This window comes from Propithecus coquereli, unplaced genomic scaffold, assembly GCF_000956105.1.
Source record: "Propithecus coquereli isolate 6110/MARCELLA unplaced genomic scaffold, Pcoq_1.0 Scaffold138, whole genome shotgun sequence".
In the NCBI taxonomy this organism is placed as follows: domain Eukaryota; kingdom Metazoa; phylum Chordata; class Mammalia; order Primates; family Indriidae; genus Propithecus; species Propithecus coquereli.
This window is the reverse complement of record NW_012138080.1, coordinates 5,108,298-5,133,662: the sequence shown is the minus strand read 5'-3', so window position 1 is coordinate 5,133,662 and position 25,365 is coordinate 5,108,298. Positions and strand designations below refer to the sequence as shown.

General features: G+C 33.8%; 1 protein-coding gene across 3 annotated transcripts in view; it reads right to left on the bottom strand.

Moving 5' to 3' along the window:
• EHBP1 (EH domain binding protein 1) overlaps window positions 1-25,365 on the bottom strand; it is a 345,442-nt gene that overhangs the window by 90,903 nt on the left and 229,174 nt on the right. For all 3 annotated transcript variants that reach the window (XM_012639212.1, XM_012639213.1, XM_012639210.1), the window contains exons 11-12: window positions 5,106-5,284; window positions 4,432-4,480 (exon numbers count right to left, since the gene is read on the bottom strand). In XM_012639212.1, the coding sequence (XP_012494666.1) occupies window positions 4,432-4,480; window positions 5,106-5,284 (228 nt within the window). The remainder of the gene's footprint in view (window positions 1-4,431; window positions 4,481-5,105; window positions 5,285-25,365) is intronic.

Genomic DNA, 25,365 nt, shown 5'->3' with positions numbered 1-25,365 from the left:
TTCCTATCAATCTCTCGTTTCCACAGCCATGTAATTGCAGTGATTTGTGAAGAAAAAGCATAGCTAGTCAAAAGAATCTCTAGATTATATAATATAAAATACAAATAAACGCTACTTAAGCCTAAAAACACAGAAACATTTTTTAAATGCTCAATTAAGATTGACTTTCATAGTAAGGGTGACTTCATTTTTACTTCATCCATTCTGGAAAGAATGAAATGTTTTGAGTACTACAACTCAGTTGAGAATGTAAGGCTGCATTGTATTACTTTTTGTTCACCTTTAAATGACTGTGGAACATCAGGTTTTTCTAGTTTTCAAGAATCAAAGCTGTTTCTCAATTTACAATTAATTATTACTATCCTGAAGTAACCCTTGAAAACAACATTGTGTTGCTAGGAAGCATTAAAAATATACAGCTAGAGGTTTAGATATACTCACAGAGAAAGTAAGAATCCTCTAGATATATTCTTGCTTTGGGATGTAAAATGTCTATTCTTTTTAACAACCTAGATTTAGGATCATAATTCAAAGTTTTTCTTAAAAGGAATGTTAGGAAATTATATAACAATTTAGAAGGAAATCAGTCTTTTGCATTTACATGTTAAAGTACATTTCTACCTTTGAATTTAATCCTTGTCTCATATTCTTCCTGTAGTTTAATAAATGTTGTGGAGTAAGAAAGAAAGAAAATGAAATATAAATTGTGATACTAAAAACCTCTTCAATTTTCACAGCACTAGGCTTCATAATATAGGTACCTCAAAATATTTACTAGAGAAAATGGCTCAGTTGGTGTGCATGTATAGGCTTGTTTGTTATTTTACATGTTTTAGGAAAATTAAAGTCATTTTCTTCCTCATGTGTCTTCTTGACAACTTGATTGACAGACATCAATTGCAGACCATCAGGAAAAGCACCACAGGCAGTATTCTAAACATTTCCCAATTATCTAAAACACTGACATATTGGTTAAGATCAGATGTCACAGGTAAATATCTTTTTTTATTCAGCGCTTTTTACAGACCTGGGAAAATGATTAACTTCCTTGTGGGGAAACTCCTGCTGGTGTTTTGCTTCATGTAGCAATTCATTTTAGGTACACTAATTGCACTAAAAAACATTTAAAAACAAACCAGGTTTCTTGTAAGTGAGGTCAAGACTTTATAAAAGAATTTCCCCATAGGTTAACCTCTTTTGCTATGGTCAACCACATACTATCTTTTTAGCTGTTTGTGTGTGGAGAAAAAAGAGGTCTTTCCAAGTAAATTCATGCCTATCTGTTATTTAATTGGTAAGGAGGAGTTACTGCCAGTTATATTATGCATCTACATGGAACTTAAGACACAGGCATTGTTTCCTGTGCTACTTTAAGTCCAATCAAGGGCACATGGGGTCATTTGGGAAGAACTGTGTGAAACTGAAGTAATCTGGAGGTAGCAACTGAGATATTCAATGTAGATATCAGGCAAGAAGTTGCAAGTGATAAAAAAGGAAAACTATGTAACAATTATTTATTAAATAGTGCAATGAATAGAATCATCAAAGTTAAATGCCTTTCCAAAAGCCATGATTATCTGCCCTAGAAGAGATAATTGAAAAAAACTTTTAATGGCATATTCTTCTCTATGTAGTAATATGCAAATCCAAGATACGCTCACTATTATTAAGTTCATGAAAAATTAATGTAAAGTGTGACTTAAGCCTTAATGAGATTCCCCATATTCTTTAAAAATACATAGGTAGGTAAAATCAACAATGTTTTCTTTTCAAAATTTTGAACAGTAAGTTTATAGCTCTACTTTATAAAAATAATAATGGTTTATTTTATAATGCTTATATCTGTATTTAAATCAGCCTAGCATTTCATTCAAATGCAAGAAAATGTAGGTAAAGAACTGTCATATTTAAGATATATTAATAATTTAGGCTGGGCGTGGTGGCTTGAGCCTATAATCCTAGCACTCTGGGAGCCTGAGGTGAGAGGATTGCTTGAGCTCAGGAATTCGAGACCAGCCTGAGCAAGAGCAAGACCCCATCTCTACTAAAAATATAAAAATTAGTGAGGCGTAGTGGCACGTGCCTGTAGTCCCAGCTACTCAGGAGGCTGAGGCAGGAGCATCATTTGAGCCCAGGAGTTGGAGGTTGCAGTGAGCTATGATGATGCCACTGCACTCTAGCTGGGGCAACAGAGTGAGACTCTGTTTCACAAAAAAAAAAAAAAAAAGAAAGAAAAAAAAAATATATATAACTTAATAAAAAAGAAGGCATTTCACTTTAATAGACTTAGGATCTCCAAAATTATATAAGAAATAATTCATGAGAATGACTTAGTTTGTAATGTGCTCATGAGAAGAGTGATTCCTATAAAGAAAATTATACTGATTTTTATAGATTACTTTTGGTGGCATATTTCGGTAAAAGCTTGGCAGTTTTTAAATGTATTACTCCAGGGCCAGCAATATGTATTTGCAAAGAAACAATAACTTTTTGATGGCTACACAAATTTTTCCCTTTAGAGAGCAATAAATGTAAAAAATTGTTTTGAGGCTGGGCGCAGTGGCCCACACCTGTAATCCTAGCACTTTAGGAGGCTAAGGCAGGAGGATCGCTTGAGCCCAGGAGTTCGAGGTTATAGTAAACTATGTTTGTGCCAATTAAACTCACCTAGGTGACAGAGTGAGACCCCATTTCTTAAAAAAAATTATTTTGATTCAAATTCTTTTATTAATACAAAATTTAATCATTAATTCATTAATTAATGAAAAAGAAGGCATTTCACTTTAATAGACATAGGCTGTTACTGAACTTCTATCAAAATCTAAGACTTCTTTTTTTATCACTAGTGGTTTTAATTATCTAATTTAAAGTATGTTAAAAACTTTAGACCAGAGATTATTAACTACTTTGTCTCATGAGCCTTTTTAGCAATGGATCCCTTCTCAAAATAATGTTTTGTGTGTATAAAATAGAATTACAAAAGAAACCAATTATACTGAGAAATACAACCATGAAAATATTAGTTAAACCAAATTTGAGAAATAGTAATATATGTGCCTTTAATGAATACATTAATTAATATAATTTTGAAGAAGAGAAAATCTTAAAAGGTATTTGGAGATACCTGCAACAACTGTAGCATGATGTGAAAATATCTGTGATTTCTAAAGGTGACATAGTCTCAGGCATGGCTAATACTATTGTGGTTTGTTGCCTAAATTTATAACTGAAGGAAAAGCTAAATTTCAGTTGAAGAATTAGAAAAATAAAATGTATTCTTTCCCCCAACCATGTTCAAGTACCCCTGAATTTTATCCACAGATCATAGATTAATAACTCCTAGTCTAAGCAACAATACATTTCATTAGTTTTTCAGATGAAGAATTCAATTCAGTGCAAAAGAACACTGAGTACCTACTGTGTGCTGAGTTAGGTGCTTCCCTCACTGTGCACAGAAAATCACACTGTACTTGCACTGGGTTAAACAGATAAGTCAGCCTATAGCCATGGTCAGCTAGCCCTGGGGGTGGTCCAGCAACTCAGCCCTACACAGCTGCCCTGATGGCTAAAAGGCTCAATACCCATCTCCACCCCCTCCCCAATACCCGTTGGGAAGCTATGATCTCAGTATATTAATTAATTATATGGAAAAATATACAGTCATGTGTCATTTAACCATGAGGATACGTTCTGAGAAATGTATTGTCAGGCAATTTTGATGTGTGAACCTAGATGGTATAGCCTACTACACACCTAGGTTATACAGTTTAGCCTGTTGCTCCTAGGTTACATATCTGTATGGCATGTTACTGAATACCACAGGCAATTGTGACACAGTGTTAAGTATCTGTGTATCAAAACATATCTAAACATATAAAAGGTACAGTAAAAATACATGATTATAATCTTATGGTACCATCATTGTATATGAGGTCTGTCATTGACAGAAACGTCAGTATGCAGTGCATGACTGTATATAGTTTACCAGAAAATGAAAAGAACCAATATTTATACCTCTTTTTGCTTCTAAGAACCTAGGCAGTCTCTCTGGCTTCCCATTAGGCTCCTGCTTTCATCCCTTCCTAACATATTTTTCCAAACTTACATAATAGTTATGGCATACCAGTTTTGGGTACATTTTTTAAAAGCTAAATCTTAGAATAAAAGGAATACGCTTTAACAAATATTTTACTGTTAATAAAGGTCATATACACATTATAATCTGACGCCAGCCTGACACTTGTCGTGATCTTTAAAGTCCAAGGAAAATCAGAGTAGACCATGCATCCTATTTGAACTGCAGGAAGCAGACAACTTTCTGTGAGCTGTAGTTATGACTTCACAAAACAGCCTCACTTTCTTCAAATTAATAAAAACCCGCAGAGAAGCCAAAATTGAAATGATGTATTTTTTTTCCTCAGCAATTCTTACCTTTTTGTTGTTCTCTTTAATATCTTGAGGATTCAGAGACTTGTAGTCACTGAGGGAGAAAATGGCACAGTGGGTATATACAGTATTTGATAAAAACAGCTGTTTTAAAAACAAACTGAATCTAAAAATTTGACATGCAATAATACCAAAGAGTAACTAGCAATTTCACAGCAATCCAATCAACAAAACTAATAGTGTGGAAAATTAAGGAAATAAATAAATAAATAAAAACAGTGATTACATGTTTCATTGCCTGAAGCTTTCCATCTAAAAGAGAAGTTAAGGCAGGGGACCAGAGACTAGCCTTGACAACCAAGTTTACCATGAGGTAATCCCTTTTTGTCAATGTACAAAGAGCTACAGGGTTATTTGTCTCATCTCATTTTAACACTAACATAATTTTCATAATAATTTGAAGTCAGTTCTTTGTATGAGATTAAGGAGAAAAACCATTTTCTTTAAAAAGAGAAAAGATTGATTTTAGGTAGCAAGAGGAAGAACTTTTCCTTCTGGCATACATTTCTTCTCTCAAAAAGCAAGAGGTGTGGGTAATAAAATAGAAACATAAAAGTTAAGTATTTCAGGACACATGCTAAGAAATTATGTTATGTCCTTTTTAAAAATGTCTATTATTTACAAAATATTTATAGGGAATGAAAAATGTTTCTACTTACATTAAATCTGGTCTAAAGTGGTGTAATATTGCACAGAAAGATAAACCATTTCTCCATGATGTAGTAAAATTGGTGATTTTCACTCCCCGGTAGTTTTTAGTAACTTCTTTGCACCATACAAGCAGTGACTGACTAGCATTTGGCTTTTGCCCCAAAACAGGACTTGGTATAGGACTTGGCTGGAAAAAAGAAAAAGAGGAAAACATTTAAAAGAATTTAATGGAAGATGAAAATTAACATTAATTGACCTAACCAGATCATTTGAACTCTTTGATGTCAGTTTAGGTCCTTCAAAACTGTCAATTCACAACAACTGTAACCTCCAAGAAGAAGACATAAATCTTAAGTTATTATCTTCAGTTTTAGCCCATGGCATTTGCCTGACAAGGATGCAAGATTTTAAACTTATACGTAAGAACATGCCAAGAGCTTTATTGACAGAAACATCATGTTAAAGTATTTAAATATTTAAAGCTGAATGTCTGTATAACTCTCACACCCAAAAAATTTTCCCCAATGCAATCGTGTATAAATATAGTTCTAGTTTTGGCTAGATTAAAAATAATGCAATTTGAAATCTAACTGTAGGATAAATTTGCAGTAGTGGAGAGATTAAAATCATCCTAAGTTTTTAAAATACAGTAATCATATATGTATTTTAAACAAATAACACAATGACAATATATTCAAACATCCTTCTTATCTATAAATTTAATGGTGGCAAAACAGTTTCAGAGTTATTCATAACAGTCAGGTGCTGGTAGCAACAACACATAACAATATGTATTTTCAATATGCTCAAAATATCTTTTAATTACCACTGAGAGCTACTTTTGAATATGAAGTGAGTTAGTTGTGTGTGTATGTTTTAAATCTTAAGCATATATTTGTCCCCATGGTCATATACTTAAAAGAACAATAATGATAATAAAACTAAGACTATGTAAGATTTTATTCTAAACTTGCATTATTCTTAAGACCATGTCATTTTTTCTTCTACTGAATTGTAACTGCATTTTGTGATGATAACTTTAGAGGCTGATACAATAGAAAACTATAAAGAAAACTACTGTTTCTGGCCTTTAAATGTTGCTATTAATTATAAGTGCTAGCTATGATAAAACTTAGACATAAAATAGAGGCCCTTTAAAGTAGGGTGAAAGGAGAAGAAAAATTATTAATATTTACCCCTAATATCATTTAAGTTTAACAAACTATTCTTACCAGACTGCTTTAAGAAAGACCAATGATGCCCCCACTTGACAAAAGCATGTTAATGCCAAACAATTAACATCATCAATCCACATAATTATGATTTACGTATTCACTGCTTCTGTGAGACAACTACTAAGAAACACCAAGGATGTAACTTCTCATTTTTTATTAACTGCCAGATTAACAAATTATTACATAAACAACCATAAATCTAGCAAAGTACTACTGTTCTTTAATCACCTCCACACGGTCAATTCTGAAAACTTCACAGGTCATAAAAATCAACAAGTTTGGATCAATTCTACTTAAAATGAAGGAGGTTAAAGTAGTAAACATACTTTAGAGTAAATAATAGCTCTTTTAACTAGCAATCTAACATATATGAAAATGAACTATTAAGTACCTTTTCACCTTTTCCACTGTGACTTTCAAATCCCTCTAGTCACTTAACCTGGAAGTAGAGTGGAGAGTTGTCTATGGATAAGCTAAGGGACCACTGAACTAGGCACAAACACTTTCTCTTAGGTTTTTCTATTACTTAAAGAATTGTCTTTGTTAAAATGTTTTTCTATATCAAATTATATTATTAAGGCATTGATTTATTCCAAGTGTGGGTAGCATGTACATGGGCCAGATAATCAGCAACTATCATTACATCGATTCATTTCAATTATCAGTAGCATGTACATAGGTAATGTATAAATGTCATTATCACCATATGATCCAGAATGGCTTTCTATACATAAGATTTAAGGAAAATATATCTAGCAATGTCATTATGATTATGAACATATCTCTGTTTCTAAGAATCCTTAATATGAAACATCTAGAAGAACTAAACCAAAATTTGAATCGGTTCTAACACAGAAGTATTAAGCGGTGCTTAATGTACTTCTAACACAAAGAGGTCATAGGCAATTGAAGAAACTTTGATGAAATTACAAGCCCTATAAATGGTCATGTTGGTTTGCAAAGAAAAAAAAATTAAAGTAGAGCCATTGCTAAATGAATCATCCACTCCGACACTGATGACCTTTCATCTAATATTTTGCAGAGGTCATAAATAAATTATCAATTAAATCATTTTGAAACCTTTAGTATATAAGAGGATGAAATAGTTTGTTACTTGTTACAGCCAGCTTTTGATCCTACAACAGATGCAACATGTTACTTGGCTTCTTTATATCTCAGTTTCCTCATGTGAAATGGGGATTATAATGGTACCTGTTTCACAGTGTTGTAGTTAACAAGATCTGCCTCACTTTTCTCCTGCCCATGACCTCTCTGATCATATATACCACTCTCTCCCTTGATCACTCTCAACCATACTGACCTTTTTTTTTTTTTTAAAAAACAACTGATAACCAACTTATTAAAATATTTAATAGTTGACTTAAACATCTGCAATGGTGACTTCAACCTCAACTGTTAGGTCAACATTGGTGGAAGGAACCTGTTTAACAATCTTAGAAGGACTGTGCAAGTCAATGAGTCACTTGTGAATTCTCTTCTGGGAGTGATCCCATGTCTTAGAACCTTCACCACAAGGTGTTTTTCTTATAGTGAGTCTCGAAGTCTTGGTATGCATCCAAACTGTCTTTTCACTTCGAGATTCTTTTCTTTTACTTCTGTGATCAAGTCAGCAAACATCTTTACCTAGGACTTTATACTGCAGCTGGTTTGGGTAATTCTAATTCAGTAAATCAGCACCTCTGGTGGGGTGCTGGTGGTGGTGGTGTGCGTGTGTGTGTTTATGTGCGCCTGTGTGTGTTTATGTGCGTAGCTCTGCAGCATCTGCAACCATGTCTTTCTGAAAAAGGAACCACACTGTCCTCTTTGTTGTTCTTTGGATATTCCAGACACATTCCCACCTTAGGGCCTTTGCATAGATTGTTCCATTTACCTGGTGCTCTCCTCTAAAGATATATGCATAGTTAACTCCAATGCAACCTTCCCCATTATGCCTATTCTGACCACCCTACATAATAATGCAACCCATCTCCATCACCCAACCCAAAACCCAGCACTACGAATTCCCCTTGCCTTGCTCTATTTTTTCCACACTACTCACCATCTTCTTTCTTTGCAAATGATACTGCTATTGTCTCATTGTCTAGACTTTTCATCTCAGAATCACCTTTGAATTCTTCACCTATTATTTCTTACTGGATAATTTATGGGTAGTTTTGGTCCTGTTTTTGTAAGGTTTTTGTTATTATTTTGCTTGGGCTATCATAAAATCTTCCTCACAGGTCTTCCTTCTTCCAAATTCTCACTTACCTGACCAATTGTCATCAGCATGGGTCTTTTTTTTTTTTTTGAGACAAGGTCTTGCTCTGTCACCCAGGCTGGAGTGCAGTGGCATGATCATAGCTCACAACAGCCTTGAACTCCTGGGCTCAAGTGATCCTCCTGCCTCAGCCTCCCAAGTAGCTAGGGCTACAGGGACTATCGGTGTGTACCACTATGACTGGCTAATTTTTTTTTATATTTTATTTTCTTGTAGAGCTAGGGTCTCGCTTTTGCTCAGGCTGGTCTCAAACTCCTGGCCTCAAGCGATCCTTCCACATCAGCCTCAGAAAGTGCTGGAATTACAGGCATGAGCCACTGCGCCTGCCTAGCATCAGTCTTCTTAAAGCACAGCTCAAAGTCTCTAATGGCTCTCGATAACATACAAAATGATAAGCATTGAATACCAAATCTTTTTCAATGTGTTTTCTCTCTAGGATTATTTACCATTCTTTAAAATCGCTATGCTTTCTTGCCTAAATCCCAGCTCCCCCACCATCAATCTTTGGTCATATAGATCATCACCTCCACATAGATTATCTTCTGTCCCAAGTATAACTGCTATAATTTCACTCTGCCTTCAAGATTTACTCAAATGTCATCTCCTATATGAAATCTCCCAATTCCCAGTCAGTAGGGAGTCTTTTTCAATGTTCCTTTGACTCTGTATCTCTCTTTCAGCACTTACTAGATTTTTCTTTTACTACAATACATTCAATACAATATATTCAGTTCTTCTCTCTACAAAAAGGCTTATTAATTTTTCATTAACTCATAAAATATAAACTGAACTATGTCTCACATACAATGTTAAGTCCTTTACATGGATTAACTCTATTAATCCTCACAACTCCTTTGAAATAGGCCTTATTTCCAATTTACAGTCGAGGAAGCTCAAGTTATACAGCTAGGAAGCAGAGGAGTTAGAATCTACACAAAGTGTTCCCACTCCAAAGCCTGTGCTTTTAAACAACATGCATTTCACATTTCAAGATAATGCAGTTTTAGGACTTCCCCACAAACTAAATTTCTTGAGACTACCAAATACCTTGGTCAACTTCTTATCCACTTCAGAGCTTAGATCACTGTCCTGTGTATGTTTAATGAATTGATTCAAAAAAGGCGACTGATCCAAACAATTTACACCTCAAGAGTATTCTGTTAATAATTCTGTATAAGAGTATTCTGTCCATTCTATTAGATTTCAGATTACTAGCTAGAACTAGAACAAGAGCTAATTAAGTCCAGGGCAATAAGATTATACACTACCATTGCCAAAGTTGTAAGACAGTTTGGTCTCCCTACTACTGATTCTTGGAGACTTTTCCCAATTACTGCAAATCACATTTGAGGGAACTTTGGATATATCTTAGCATTTGGTGAGTCCCCCAAAACAGCAGAAGAACAATAAGAACATTTGTATCTGTACTGGTCTTCATTTTTTTCAAAGTGTTTTCATTTAAATCACTTTTGTATTCTCATAGTAAAACTGAAGTTAGGCTTTGTTATTCTACTGCTAGGCAATCAGAAAGATTATACCATAATTAAAATAATATTGGAAGGAACTTCCACTTAAGGATTACCCTTGCTCTGAACACAATTTTTTTAAAAAGCTGTACAAAATATTTTTTAAAAACTTCTAATAAACATCAAATAATTATCTCCAAGTCAAGATATGGAGAGACTAGAAAACTAGAGAGTAAGTGAAGCTGTCAGTGCTGTTTTTACAATGGTTGACCAGGAAGAGTGAGTTGAAAGGTAGAGCTACACTTTTGGTGAACTCCCCATCCAAGGCAAGCCCTACCCCCTACTCCCAAAGATAGAAAAAAAATGAAATATAAAGATGAGAGCAAAAATAATAAAATGGTAACTAAGAATGCAATAGAGAAGATCAGCAAAGCCAAAAGTTGCTCTTGAAAAGACAAAGTCAATTAAACCTCTAGTGTGAATAACCAAGAAAGAAAGAGGGAAGCAAATTCCTAGAAATATATTGCTTACTGCCATAGATTCAAGAAAGAAACAGAAAACCTAAATAGTTCTATAACTGTGAAAGAAATTGAATGTGTTTTTTATTTTTATTTTTTTTTGAGACAGAGTCTTACTCTGTCGCTCTGGGTAGAGTGCAGTGGTGTCACTGTAGCTCACTGCAACCTCAAACTCCTGGGCTCAAGTGATCCTCCTGCCTCAGTCTCCCAAGTAGCTGGGACTAGGAAATTGAATTTGTAATTAAAAACCTTCCCACAATGAAAATTCCAATTGGTTTCACTAATAAGTTTCACCAAACATTCATTTAAGGAAGAAATATCTCTAATACTATATAAATTCTTCCAGAAAACAAGAAAAATGGGTTTATTTTTTAACTCATTTCATGGGCCTAGTAAATCTTTATACCAAAACTCAATAGGAAAAGGCAAATTACAGGAAAATCTGTTATGAATATAGAAGCAAAAGTCTTATTGAAAATATTAGTAATTTATAAAAAAAGGATAATACATCTTGGGCAAATTAAACTTACCTTAGGAATGCACATTTGGCTTAACATTAGCAACTCTACTGAGGGACACATTAAGAGATTATAGGGAAAATATTATAATACTATCATCTAACTAGATTCAGAAAAGCATTTAATGAAATTAATATCCATTTATATTCTAAAAAATAATCTTAGCAAACTTGTAGTAGTATAGAAGCTTCCTATAAAAAGATTATAGCAAATATTACAATGATGAAATATTTAAAGTTTTCCCTTTGAGATCGAGAATCTATTACCACTTTTATTCAATATCGTACTGGAGGTCCTAGCTGGTGTATTAAGGTCAGAAAAAGATACAAAGGTATATATTTTAGAAAAGAAATAAAATCATAAAACATTATTTAAAAATAATTACATATGTAGAAAATCCAAAAGAATTTATAGATAATTTATTAGAATTAATAAGAGAATTTAGCAAGGTTGTTGAATATAAAATAAATGTGTAAAACCAATTGCGCTCCTATACATTAACAAAAGTAGAAACTAAAAATTTGAAAACCATTCACAGTGGCTTAAAAAAAATCAACTACTTGGCACAAATCTACAATTAATCTACGTGACTGCTATGAAAAAACCATCAAGTTTTATTGTGAGAAAGTAAATAAGACCTAAAGAGATGAAGAGATATACCACATTCATGGATTAGAATACTCAGTTTTATAAAGACACCAATTTTTTCCAGGGAGAAAAGGTTAACCAACAGGACTAAATTCTTTCTCCATGAGGAAATGACCTCAAATTTACCTTCTTCCAATACCATTTCCACGGAAATATATTGGATTATGCTCAATGTAAGATGTCAGCTGTATTAACAGGCAATATTATTTATTGTAAAACTGACTCCAGCTTGATGAACTGCATCTATACTTGAAGGCCTATGAATAAACCATAAATGTCTATTGAAAAACAAAGGCTGTAGCTTCCCTAAGCTTAGTATGATTCATGCAACCAAGCATGTCTTTTGGGAGACCTGACAGTTTAGTGTGAAGACTGTTACAAGATCCCGTACCTTATAGGGCAGAGTGGTCCACACTTACCCACCTGTCTTGTCATCTTACAATTGAACATCTCATAAAGGGCTAAAATGTGGTCCAGCCTATCTGATGCTATAATGCTAACATACTGTATTTCCTATCTTTAAAGTTAAGTAAACCTGGGGCCAAATAACTATACATATCTTCCCCCCAAAAGGGTTTGCAGCAAGAATATACAAAGAACCTCTACAAATCAGTAAGAAAAGGTCAACCAAAAGAAAGATGGGCAAAAATTGAATTTGCACTTTATAAAAGAAGAAATCCAAATATCCAGCAAATATGAAAATTTGCTCTGTCACATTAGTATTCAGAGGATTGTACAAGGTACTACTGCACAATTCTCCCCAGAAGGGCTGAACATTTAAAAAGTCTTTTAATTGAGATAAAAGAAAATTGTAATGAAATTAAAAATACCAAGTGTTGGCAAGGATATGGAGCAAAGGAGCTTTCTTATAGGGCTGATGAAAAAACTCTGGCATCATCTATTATGCTAAATTTGAAAACGTGCATATTCTATGACCCAGCATTTCCTAGGTTTATATCCTATAGAAACGCATGCTTATAGAGAATAGAATACATGTGCAAAAATGTTCACAGCAGCACTGTTTAAAATTTTCCAAATCTGAAAATAACATAAATGTTCATCAATGATAACATGGGTTTCAAAATATGGTCTATTCAGGCAGTGAAATACTACACACACACACACACACACACACACACACACACGAAATATACATGTTTAATCCTAAAACATAATACTGAACAAAACAGGTACAAATATGTACATACCATGATTCCATTTACATAAAATTAAAAAACAGTCAAAACTAAACTGTATTGTTTAGGAATTCATGCCTGAAACTATAAAGCAAAGAACAAATTGATTACTAGAAAATCATGATACCACAAGAATTAGAACTTTGCCAACACCCCAGAAGCTGTCCCATTTTTGTGCCCCTTCCCTCCCAACCTTTTTTTTCTTCCCTAGAGATTATTGCTGGTGACATTAACAAATGTTGTTCTTTATATTGTGTAGTCAAATATGACAACACGTGGAAGATTTGCATCAGTAGGAGAATCAATGTTTTCCAAATGAACAATGCATGCTGTTATAAAATCACACGTCAATAAAGGTTGCAGTTAAAAATGCCACATAAGCCGATGTACGGTTTCAGATTCCACATAGCGACTAACTTAAACTATCACTTGTGAGTTTTGGTGCAGTATCAAAGAAGACAGTCTCCAATTATTTGAAAAGTATTAAAATTCTCTTTACTTTCCTAACTATATATCTGAGCAAAGTCAAATTTCCCTCATAGACTACAACTAAAACAACATATACAACAGATTGAATACAGAAATTGTTTTCTATTAAGCCAGACATTAGACACTGGCAAAAATGAAAAATAATGTCACCCTTCTTACTAAATTGTTTTCGTTTTGGAAAATATAGTCATTTTCATGAAAATACTATGTTATTTATGTTAATATGTAATGCAATGGTTTAAGATTATAATTTTAAATGAGTCAATATATTTTTAAAATTTCTCAGTTTTAATTTCTAATATTGTAAGTATCAATAAGTATAACTCACATAAGCAAAAGTTCTTTGGGATCCTCAATAACTTTTTAATAATTTCTTTTTATTACGGTAAAATACACATAATATTTACCATCTTAACCATTTTTAAGTGTACAGTTAGTAGTGTTAGTATACTCACATTGTTGTCAAACAAATCTCTAGAACTTTTTCATTTTGTAAATCTGAAACCCTCTCTACCCTTAAACAACTCCCCTTTTCCTCATTCCCATAATCCCTAGTAACCACTTTCTGTTTCTATGAATTTGATATCTTTAAATATCTCTTAAAAGTAGAATCATATAATATTTAGCTTTTTGTGATTGGCTTATTTCACTTAACATAATGTCCTGAAGGTTCATCCATGTTGGTGCATGTGACAAGATTTCCTTCCTTTTTCAGACTGAATAATATTCTACTGTATGTATGTATGTATGTATGTGTGTGTCTGTGTGTGTGTGTGTGTGTGTGTGTGTGTGTGTCTGTGTGTGTGTATTTGTTTCTCCATTCATCCATCAATGGACATTTGGGTTGTTTCCACCTCTTGGCTTTTGTGAATAGTGTTGCTATGAATATGGGTATACAAAAAAATCTTTGAGACCTTGTTTTCAATTCTTTTGGGTATACAGTAGTCCCCCTTTATCTGCATGGATATGTTTGAAGACCCACAGTGGATACCTGAAACTGTGGATAGTACCAAGCCCTAAATATGTGGTACTATATTTTTTTGATCTGATAGCCAAGATGGCTACTAAGTGGCAAAGAGGCAGGTAGCATATAAAGCATCAATATACTGGATAAAGGGATGACTGACATCCTGGGTAGAGGAAGGAGGGTGTGAGATTTCATTACAGTAAAAAGAATGAGGCACAATTTAAAACTTACGAATTATTTATTTCTGCATTTTCCACTTAATATTTTTGGATGACAGTTGACTGTGGGTAACTGAAACCTCAGAAAGTGAAATCACAGATAAGGGGGGACTATTGCATACTCAGAAATGGAATTGCTAAATCATATGGTAATTCTATTTTTAATTTTTTGAAGAACCATGATACTGTTTGCCACAGCACCGTACCATTTTACATTCACACCAACAGTGCATAAGAGTTCTAATTTTTCCACATCCCCCCAACCCTTGTTATTCTCTGGGCTTTTTTGGCAGGGAGGGGATAATAGCCACCCGAATGGGTGTGAAGTGGTATCTCATTATAGTTTTGATTTGCATTTCCTAATGATTAGTGATGATGAGTATCTTTTCTTATACCTCTTGGCTATTTGTATGTCTTCTTTGGAGAAATATCTATTCAAGGCCTTTGTCTATTTTTGAATTGGGCTGCTTAGTTTTTTGTTGTAAAGTTTTAACAGTTCACTATTATTCTGAAGATAAATCTCTTATCAGACATATTATTTGCAAATATTTTCTTCTGTTTTGAAGAGAGGAAGCATTTTTACTCTTGATTGTGTTCTTTGATGCACAAAAGTTTTAAATTTTCATGAAGTCCAATTTGTCTATTTTTTTGTTGTTGTCTTTGCCTACGGTGTCATATCTAAGAAATCATTGCCGAATCCAATGCTGTGAAGCTTTTGCTCTATGTTTTTTCTAACAGTTTATAGTTTTAGCTTTTACATTTAGGTGTTTGATCCATTTTGAATTGCTTTCTGTATATGGTGTTAATTAAGGGTACAACTTCATTCTTTCACATGTGATATCCAATTTCCCAAAACTATTTGTTGAAAAGATAGTACTTTCTCCATTAAGTGGTCTTGCTTTCCTTGTTGAAAAATCATTGACCTTATATGTAGAGGTTTGTTTTTGGACTCTCTATTCTATTCCATTGGTCTATATGTCAGTCTTTATGTCAGCACCACACTGTTTTGATTACTGTAGCTTTGAAATAAGTTTTGAAATCAGGTAGAACTTTGGTTCTTTTTCAGGATTATTTTTGGCTATTTGGGGTCCATTGAGATTCCATATAAATATTAAGATGGGTTTTTGTATTTTTTGCAAAAAAAGAAAAAGATGACTGGGATTTTGATAGGAATTGCATTAAATAAGCAGATCTCTTTGAGTAGTATTGACATATTAAAACTATTAAGTTTTCTAAACCATGAACATGAAATATCTTTCCATTTATTTATGTCTTCTTCAATTTCTTTCAGAAATGTTTTCATCATTTTCAGTGTGCAAGTCTTTGGCCTTCTTGGTTAAGTTAATTCCTAAGTAATTCTTTGTCATGCTATTGTTAATGAAATTATTTCCTTAATTTCCTTTTTGGATTGTTTGTTGTTAGTATATAGAAATGCAATGGACTGTTCTTTCTTAATTTTGTATCTTGCTATTTTGCTGCATTGGTAACAGTTTTTTGGTGAGATCATTAGGGTTTTCTACATATAAGAACTTATCATTTGCAAACGGATTTTATGTCTTCCTTTCTGATTTGGATGTCTTTTATTTCTTTTTCTAGTCTCATTGCTCTGGCTAGGACTTCCAATACTATGTAGAAGATAACTGGCAAGAGTGGGCATCCTTACCTTGTTCCTAATCATAGAAGAAAAGTTTTTAGTCTTTCACTATTGAGTATGACATTCTCTGTGGGTTTTTCATATATGGCTTTTATCAAGTTTAGGTAGCCTCCTTCAATTCCTATAATAGTTTTCTGAGTGTTATTTTTTATTTATTTATATTTTTAATCATGAAAGGGTATAGGATTCTGCAAATGCTTCTTCTACATTGATTGAGATGATCATGTTTTATGTCCATTCTGTTGATGTGGTGTATTACATTGATCGATTTCATATATTGAACCATCCTTGTATTCCAGGGATAAATCCCATTTGATCATGGGATATAATTCTTTTAATATCCTGCTGAATTTGCCTAGTTAGTATTTTGTTGAGGATTTTTATATCAATGTCCACAAGGGATATTAAGTCTGTAGTTTTGTTTGCTTGTAGTGTTTGTCTAGCTTTCCTGTTAGGGTAATGCTGGCCTCATACAATGAGTTAGGGAGTATTCCCTCCTCAATTATGTGGAAAAGTTGAGAAGAACTGGTGTTAGTTCTTTAAATGTTTGGTAGAATTCACTGGTGAAGCCATTAGGTTCAGGGCTTTTCTTTTTTGGGAGATTTTTTGATTACTGATTCAATCTTCTTAATAGTTATAGGTCTATGCATATTTTTTATTTCCACATAGTTTAGTTTTGGTAAGTTTTATATTTCTAGGAATTTGTCCATTTCATTCTAGATTGTCCAATTTGTTGGTGTAAACTGCTCACAGTACTCATTTATAAACCCTTTTATTTCTGTAGAATAGGTAGTCATGCCCCCATTTTAATTTCTGATTTTAGTAATTTGAGTCTTCTTTTTATTCTTAGTCTATCTAGCTAAAGTTTGTCAATTTTGTTGATCTTCTCAAAGAATCAACTTTTTGTTTAATTAATTTTCTCTTTTTCTATTCTCTATTTTGTTTATCTTTGCTCAGTCTTTATTACTCTTCTTTCTGTTATCTTTGAGTTTAATCTGCTCTTTTTCTAGTTCCTTAAGTTGTAACATTAGGTTGCTGATTTAAGATCATTTTTATTTTTATTCTTTTCCCCCACTGGAAAATGATTTTTATTAAAATATCACCAGCTACACAATCTGTTCCTGACATTAAGCTCCTTCTTCCTTTATAATCTGATCTTTGTAAAGTGGTCCCATAAATGTCTGCTTCTCCTCTACAGTCTGGAAGTAGACATGGTCAAACTTGGAGGTAGTATTGATAAAATTAAGGCCAATCTTTTTCAGAGATTGGTGCCCCTATCCTCCACATTGTTCAAAAGTCAACTGTAATTACTGTTAAGAAGGAATTCCTGTCATTTTGCTATTTGTTTTCTACATGCCTCATAGCTTTTTTGTCCTTCATTTCCTCCATTACTGTCTTCTTTTCAGTTTAGTTGATTTTTGTAGTGAATTGTTTAAATTCCTTTTTCATTGCCTTTTGGGTATATTCTTTAGCTATTTTATTGGTGGTTACCAGGAGGATTACTTTTAATATCCTAAAATTATAATAACATAATTTGAATTTATACCAGTTTAACGTCAGTAACAAAAACTTTGCTCCTTTAACAATTCCATCAACACTGCTTTCATTTGTTGATGTCATAAAATTATATCTTTATACACTGTGTGTCCAAATAGAACTTTGCATTAATTAATCTAGTGAAGATTTATTAGAATATCCCTTAATGCCTTAAATTAATGCATTCTTTTAAGTTATTTAAAAATCAAAACACACCATTGTTATAATAATAATAGCCTTTTTTTTTAAACAATAATACTAGCTTTTATAATTGCCCATGTATCTATCTTTACTGAGATCTTTATTACTTCACAAGTCTCCTAGTTACTGTCTGTTACCCTTTCATTTCAACGTCAGGATTCCCTTTAGCATTTCTTTTCTTTCTTTCTTTCTTTTTTTTTTTTTTTTTTTGAGACAGAGTCTTGCTCTGTTGCCCACGCTAGAGTACTGTGGTGTCAGCCTGGCTCACAGCAACCTCAAACTCCTGGGCTCAAGCAATCCTCCTGCCTCAAGCCTCCCAAGTAGCTGGGACTACAGGCATGTGCCACCATGCCCGGCTAATTTTTTCTACATATTTTTAGTTGTCCAGCTAATTTCTTTCTATTTTTAGTAGAGACAGGGTCTGACTCTTGTTCAGGCTGGTTTTGAACTCCTGACGTCAAGCGATCCTCCCCCCTTGGCCTCCCAGAGTGCTAGGATTACAGGCGTGAGCCACCGCGCCCGGCCCTTTTAGCATTTCTTGCAGGGCAAGTCTAATGATAACACATTCCCTCAGCTTTTGTTTATCTGAGAATGATGTCTTAATTTCTCCTCACTTTTGAAGAGCAGTTTTGTCAGATATGGGGTTCTTGGTTGACTGTATTTTTCTTTTCTTTTAGCACTTCTACTACCTTCTCATCTCCAAAGTTTCTGATAACTAATCTGCTAATATAAGAATACCTTGTTTATGATTAGTCACTTCTATCTTGCTGCTTTCAAAATTCTCTCTTTGTCTTTCCAACAGTTTGATTATAATGGATCTCAGTGTGGGTCTTTTTGAGTTCATCCTACTTGGAGTTTGTTGATCTTAGATGTTTATATTCATGGTTTTCCTCAAATTTGGGAAGTTTGAGCCATTATTTTTTCAAATATTCTCTCTCCCTTTCTCTCTTCTCCTCCTGGGATTCCCATAATGTATATGTTGGTCTGCTTGATGTTGTCTCACAGGTCCCTTAGGCTCTGTTCACTTTTCTTCAATTTTTTTACTTTCTCTTCCTCAGGCTCAAATTGTCCTATGTTGAAATTTGCTGATTCTCTCTTACACCTGCTCAAATCTGCTTCTGAATCCCTCCAGTGAATTTTTCATTTTAGTTACTGTAGTTTTTAATTCCAGAATTTCTTTAGTTTCTTTTTAAGTGTTTTCCTTATCAATATTTCCATTTCGTTGATACATCAGTTTCTTGACTGTTTCCATATTTTCTTTCAGTTCTTTGAGGATCTTTAAAACTGTAGCATTAAAGTTTTTGTCTAGTATATCTGCCATCAGATCTTTCTCAGTGACAGTTCCTCTTGGTTTATTTTCATCCAATGAGCTTATTTCATTCAATGAGCCATACTTTCCTGTTCCTTTGTATATGTCATGATTTTTTTTTTTTTTTGGTTAAAAACTAGACATTTGAATCTAATAATGTGATAACTCTGGAAATCAGATAAGTTCCTTCTAGAATTCAGATTCTTTCCCTTCTCCACCTATTATTTGGTTTTATTATTATTTTTTATTGTTGTAGGTGCTCTCTGCTGAGGATCAACCTGAGGTATAAACTTAAAAGTTTTCTCAGATCTTTTCTGTGCCTATACCTTCCTCTGGACATGTGCAGACTTTTGAATTTCCCCTCTATATGCAGTTGTTTTTGAATATTCTAGAATCTATGTAGAACTCAGGAAAATCACCAAGAAAAAATCAAACAACCCCATTAAAAAGTGAGCAAAGGATATGAACAGAAACTTTTCAAAAGAAGATAGACTAATGGCCAATAAACATGAAAAATTGTTCAACATCTCTAATCAGCAGGGAAATATAAATCAAAACCACAATGAGATATCATTTAACTCCAGTAAGAATGGCTTTTATCAAAAAGTCCCAAAACAACAAATGCTGGTGTGGATGTGGAGAGATAGGAATACTCATATACTGCTAGCAAGATTGCAAACTAATACAATCTCTATGGAAAGTAGTATGGAGATACCCCAAAGAACTAAAAGCAGAACTATCATTTGATTCAGCAATCCCACTACTGGGTATTTACCCAAAGGAAAAAAAAAGACATTCTATAAAAAAGATATCTGCACTCAAATGTTTATAGCAGCACAATTCACAATTGCAAAGATATGGCAACAATCCAAGTGCCCATCAATACACGTGGATTAATAAAATGTGGTATATGTATACCATGGAGTACTACTCAGCCATAAAAAATGGTGAACTACCCTCTTGTATTATCTTGGATGGAGCTGGAGCCCATTCTTCTAAGTATCACAAGAATGGAAAGGCAAACACCACATGTACTCACTGTTAAATTGGTAATAATCGATCAAAACTTACGTGCACATATGGAAGTAACATTCATTGGGTGTCAGGCAGGTGGGAGGGGAATTGAGGGGATGGGTAAATTCACACTTAATGGGTGCAGTGCAAGCTGTCTGGGGATGGGCATGCTTATAGCTCTGACCTGGGCAGCGCAAAGGCAATTTATGTAACCAAAGTGTTTGTACCCCCATAATATTCTGGAATAAAAAAAAGAATACTCTAATCTTCAATGTCTGGCTCCTAAAATGGGAAAAAGAGATAAATGAAGGGAAAAACAAAAGCTGCTGGCCCTTTACACCCTCTGGCAGTCACTTTAGCCAGAGGAAGGAGGGGCTTACAATCAGGGGGGGGGAAGTGCAGCAACAATGGCCATAACCTCTTTGTCTGCACCTTTGTGATCAGAATCAATGATCAGTCATCAGAGCACAAATTCTGATATTTGGACAAAGTCCTTATTTCCCACCTTGGCTTCTATAGAAGCTTTGTGCAAGCTGCTCCAGAAACATGTGTATGGCTGTCTACCATGAAACTGGAGGGTTGGGGGATGGGTAGCCACTGTTGAGCTAAGAGCTGAAACGGACCAAAATTCACCACTATTACTAATCGCATCTTACCCTGGACAGCTTCAATAGACTCCAGGATTCCAAAGTAGTTACATCTGACAGATTCTGCCAGTGCAATTGTCGTCTAGGTGGGGAGACAGATTCATGTTGCTTCCTACCCTACCATTTTCCCAGAATCCTCTACCTCCTCAAAAACTTTTAAGAGTATAAAGAGGTCCTGAGACCAAAAAGTCTGAGAATCATTGTTTTAGACAGTGCAGAAATGTACATCTGGAAACTGCCATATTTTAAAACAACCAAATCAACCACCTTCAGTTTTGAGTGAACCAACGCAAAATGAAGCTAATAAGACTGACTGGTGGCCCAAGTTTAAATTCTAGACTCTAAACCAAAGCACCATTTTGAGGAAGAGTCTCTGTATGCCATTAAAGAATAAAAAGATTGAAAATATGGAGGACAAAGCAATAGAGAGATGTCTGCAGGGTATATTTATATCCACGATGTTTCCTTAGGGGGCCTTGTGTAGTCCTTAATTTAATTAAATATATCATAATAATAAGTTTGCTAGAAAAACACAGAGATACAATGCCCCACTTGGACTTGCAGCCCTTACTATTATACAATTATTTCTTTAAAATTTACTACTGTAGTTATAAATCAAAGAGTACCACAGAGATGGTGAAATTTGAGGCCCAATGATTATGATATAGGCAGTAAAAAGGAACAAACTAGTTGCTACAAATAGCAACTGAACAAATATACTGGAAATGAAAGTGCTGAAAGACATTCCTCTGTAGGTTTCTTATGCTCCTATTCATCTTACCAGGTTGTCTAAGAATGAAAAATCCTGGATGCTCTTTATTCAGGCCATTTTTCACAGATAAGAAATCAGTTTGTAGGGATAAGGTGGTGTCTCTCTTTGGGACAAAGATCAGGCTTATTTAATGATTGCTAAAGAAGTGGTGGATCCACGAAGCTCAGTGTTCCTCAGGTATGATGCAAACCCACTTTGTATACAGCATCCATTTGAACATTCATGTCACCTTATGGGACTTGGTAGCAAGGGGAATCAACAAACGTGCTGATGTTCATGCTGCTTGTTGTGCATTTAATAATAAAGTCATTTTTCTCTGAACGAGGAGTCTGAAGTCTTCTTCTATCATCCATGAATAGTAACAGGCTATCTGATTACCTGCCAAATAGGGTAAAATCCTACATCTGATACATTTTATTCACCATGTCTAACTAAAAGCATCGTGCCTTTACTCACACATTCAGGCTTGTTTAGTATCACACACATTCAAAAGATATGTTAATCCTACCAATATAGACTTAATTCAAAATAACCACATACTGTCAACAAGAGTCAGTTAAATAAGAATAATACAATTATCAAAAATTTGACTGTTTTTAACTTGTCAAAGTAATTCTTCAGTGGATTTTTTTTGTTTAAGAATGAGATGAAAGGCTGTGCGCCATAACATTATATGATTTTATACTCACTACTTTGTAAAATATTTGGTGTTAGTGAGTTTCTAAGAGGGTGGGCTGGGCATGGTGGTTCACACCTGCAAACCTAGTACTTTGAGAGTCCAAGGGGGGAGGATCACTTGAGCCCAGGAGTTTGAGATTAGCCTGAGCAACACAGTGAGAGCCCATCTCTACAAAAAATAAAAAAATTAGCTGAGCACGGTGGTGCATGCCTGTTAGTCCCAGCTACTCAGGAGGCTGAGGCAGGAGGATCACTTGACCTCAGGAGTTGGAGTTTGCAGTGAGTTATGATGACGCCACTGCACTCCAGCCTGGGCCACAGAGTGAGACCCTGTCTCAAAACAAACAAAAAATGTGTGGGACTTTTTAGAATTACTACAAACAAAACCCTCTAGCATTTTGTTAATTATTAATTAATTATAGATGGGTAAGTCAAGAGCATGAGACTACAGAGCAAAGAAAAAAATGCAAAAACTTAGAAACTTGAGAGAAGGAATATTAAGATATATAATAGTATGCTCATATTCTAAATTTGAGTTTTCTATTTATATCCAATTTGTTTTACTTAGAATGTTCAAACCACTCTTTTTCATCAACATCCAACCTATTTGCAGGAAAAGGTAGGGTAGGCCAATCCTAGGTTACTAGGAAAGTTCCTATCCATTTCTGTTTCAGTCATTTTGTTCTGCTGTGCAATTTTGTCAGAAAGAATATTCTTGTGGCTTTTCAGTGACACCACCTGTATCTTATATAATCTAACAAATACTGATCCAAAGTACAGGGAAGAGGAGCTACAGGCAGATGTATTTTTAAAAAGATATTAACTTAAAAATCGTGTATGTTTTACCCATGTAATTCCTTTTTATGGCTGATTTTTTTGTTATAAACAGACGAAAATAAATTCGATTCTGTAAATTTAGTATAACTAAACCACATATGGAATGCCATGAAGGAGAAATTATATTCACAAGGATATGTAGCATAAGAAAAGGACATAGCATTAGGGTTAAGAGCATGCCTGGGCTTTGGAGTCAGTCAGATCTGGGTTTGAATCCTAAATGTTATTTAATATGTTCTTTAAAAATAACACACACATACAGAGTCATGCACGGCATGGCATAATGATGTTTTGGTCAATGACAGACCATGTAAATGATGGTGGTATTGTAAGATTATAATACCATATTTTTACTGTACATTTTCTATGTTTTGATATGTTCAGATACACAAATACTTAACATTGTGTTACGAATGCCTCCTCTATTTAATACAGTGACATGTTGTACAAGTTTGTACCCTAGCAGCAATAGACTACACCATATAGCCTAGGTGAGTAGTGGGTCATATCATCTAGGTTTATGTAAGTACACTCTATGATGTTTGCACAATGATGAAATCGCCTAATGATGCATATCTCAGAATGTATCCTCGTTGTTAAGTGACACATGACTGATATATATATATATATATATATATGTATATATATACACACACACATACATATACAAAAATACACACACACACACACGACAGCTGTTAGTTCTTTTTCTATTTCCTGGAAATATATCTTCCTTACCTATCATTTTTAATTTTAGTCATTTCAATTTTTATATAGTCTAATTTGTCTATCCTTTTGTTTGTGGTTTCTTTTGCTTCTTTTGGTTTAGAAAGTTATTTTTCCTCTAGAGACCTAGTAAAATTATTTTTTTTTAAATAATTTCATTTATTTTATTATTATTATTTTTTTATAAAGACAGGGTTTCACTGTGTTGCCCAGGCTAGCCTCAAACTCCTGGGCTCAAGCAATCCTCTTGCCTTGGCTTCTTGAGTAGGTGGGACTACAGGTGCATGTCACCACACCTGGCTCATTTTTTATTTACTGCTTTAATGCTTTCATCTACCTAGAATACATTTTAGTGAATGCTGTGAATTAAGTTCTACATTATTATCCAAACATCATTTCCTGAATAGTACTTTGTTGTTCTGTGATGCTTCCTTTATTGTATATTAAATTATTATGCAAGTATGTATGTGTGCCTGAATGAGATCACGTTTATTCCCAGGGTAGACATTCTGCTTCAGTGATCTACTTACTGTTTTTACCAGTACACTGCTATTTTATAATCTGCTTTAATATCTTATACGGCCAATGAAACCCCATCAACCGCTATCTTTTTAAAAAATATTTTTAAAAAGTCCTTAAACATTTATTTTTCTAAATAAAGTTTGAATCATTTTCATATCACCTCCCCAAAAATCCTGTTTGCATTTTGATTATGATAAAATCAAATCTATAAAGTATCTAGGGAAGATAGATATTCTCACAATATTTAGTATTCCCATCTAAGTAAAATGATACAGGTGAAATGCCATGAAGGGCTCAGATAGTATGCTGTCTTATTCAGTATATCATTTTTCAATAATTATTAGAATAAGTAAAAAGTAAAAGAGAAAATTAATATCCATGTAAAATGGCATGCATATCATTTAACATCCAGAGGGAGTCTTTTTCCCATAATTCTAAGTATTATTGAATATATTTTAAGTGTGAGATATGTTACAAATTTATAAATTAGTAAAATAAAATGGCAAGTATTCACTTTTACAAAATAATTTAATTATGAGATTCCTCTTTTCCTGGTGCATATTTAAAATATAACCAGCATTTCAAAAATTTACATAATTGTAGTATGTATATAAAGTGAGGTACCATTATACCTAAATGGGTCTTATAAAAGAAATCCTTTTTTACAGTAATACCAATGTGAAGAAAGAAAGATCCACACAGAAGCCATATAAAAATATTAATGAAAGAGAAATGCTGATCTAGGAATGTTAACCATGGGAAAAGTACATTTTTAGATACTTCCCAGGAAGTACTTAACTTATATATTAATAACAATAGAATACAATAAATCGTATATT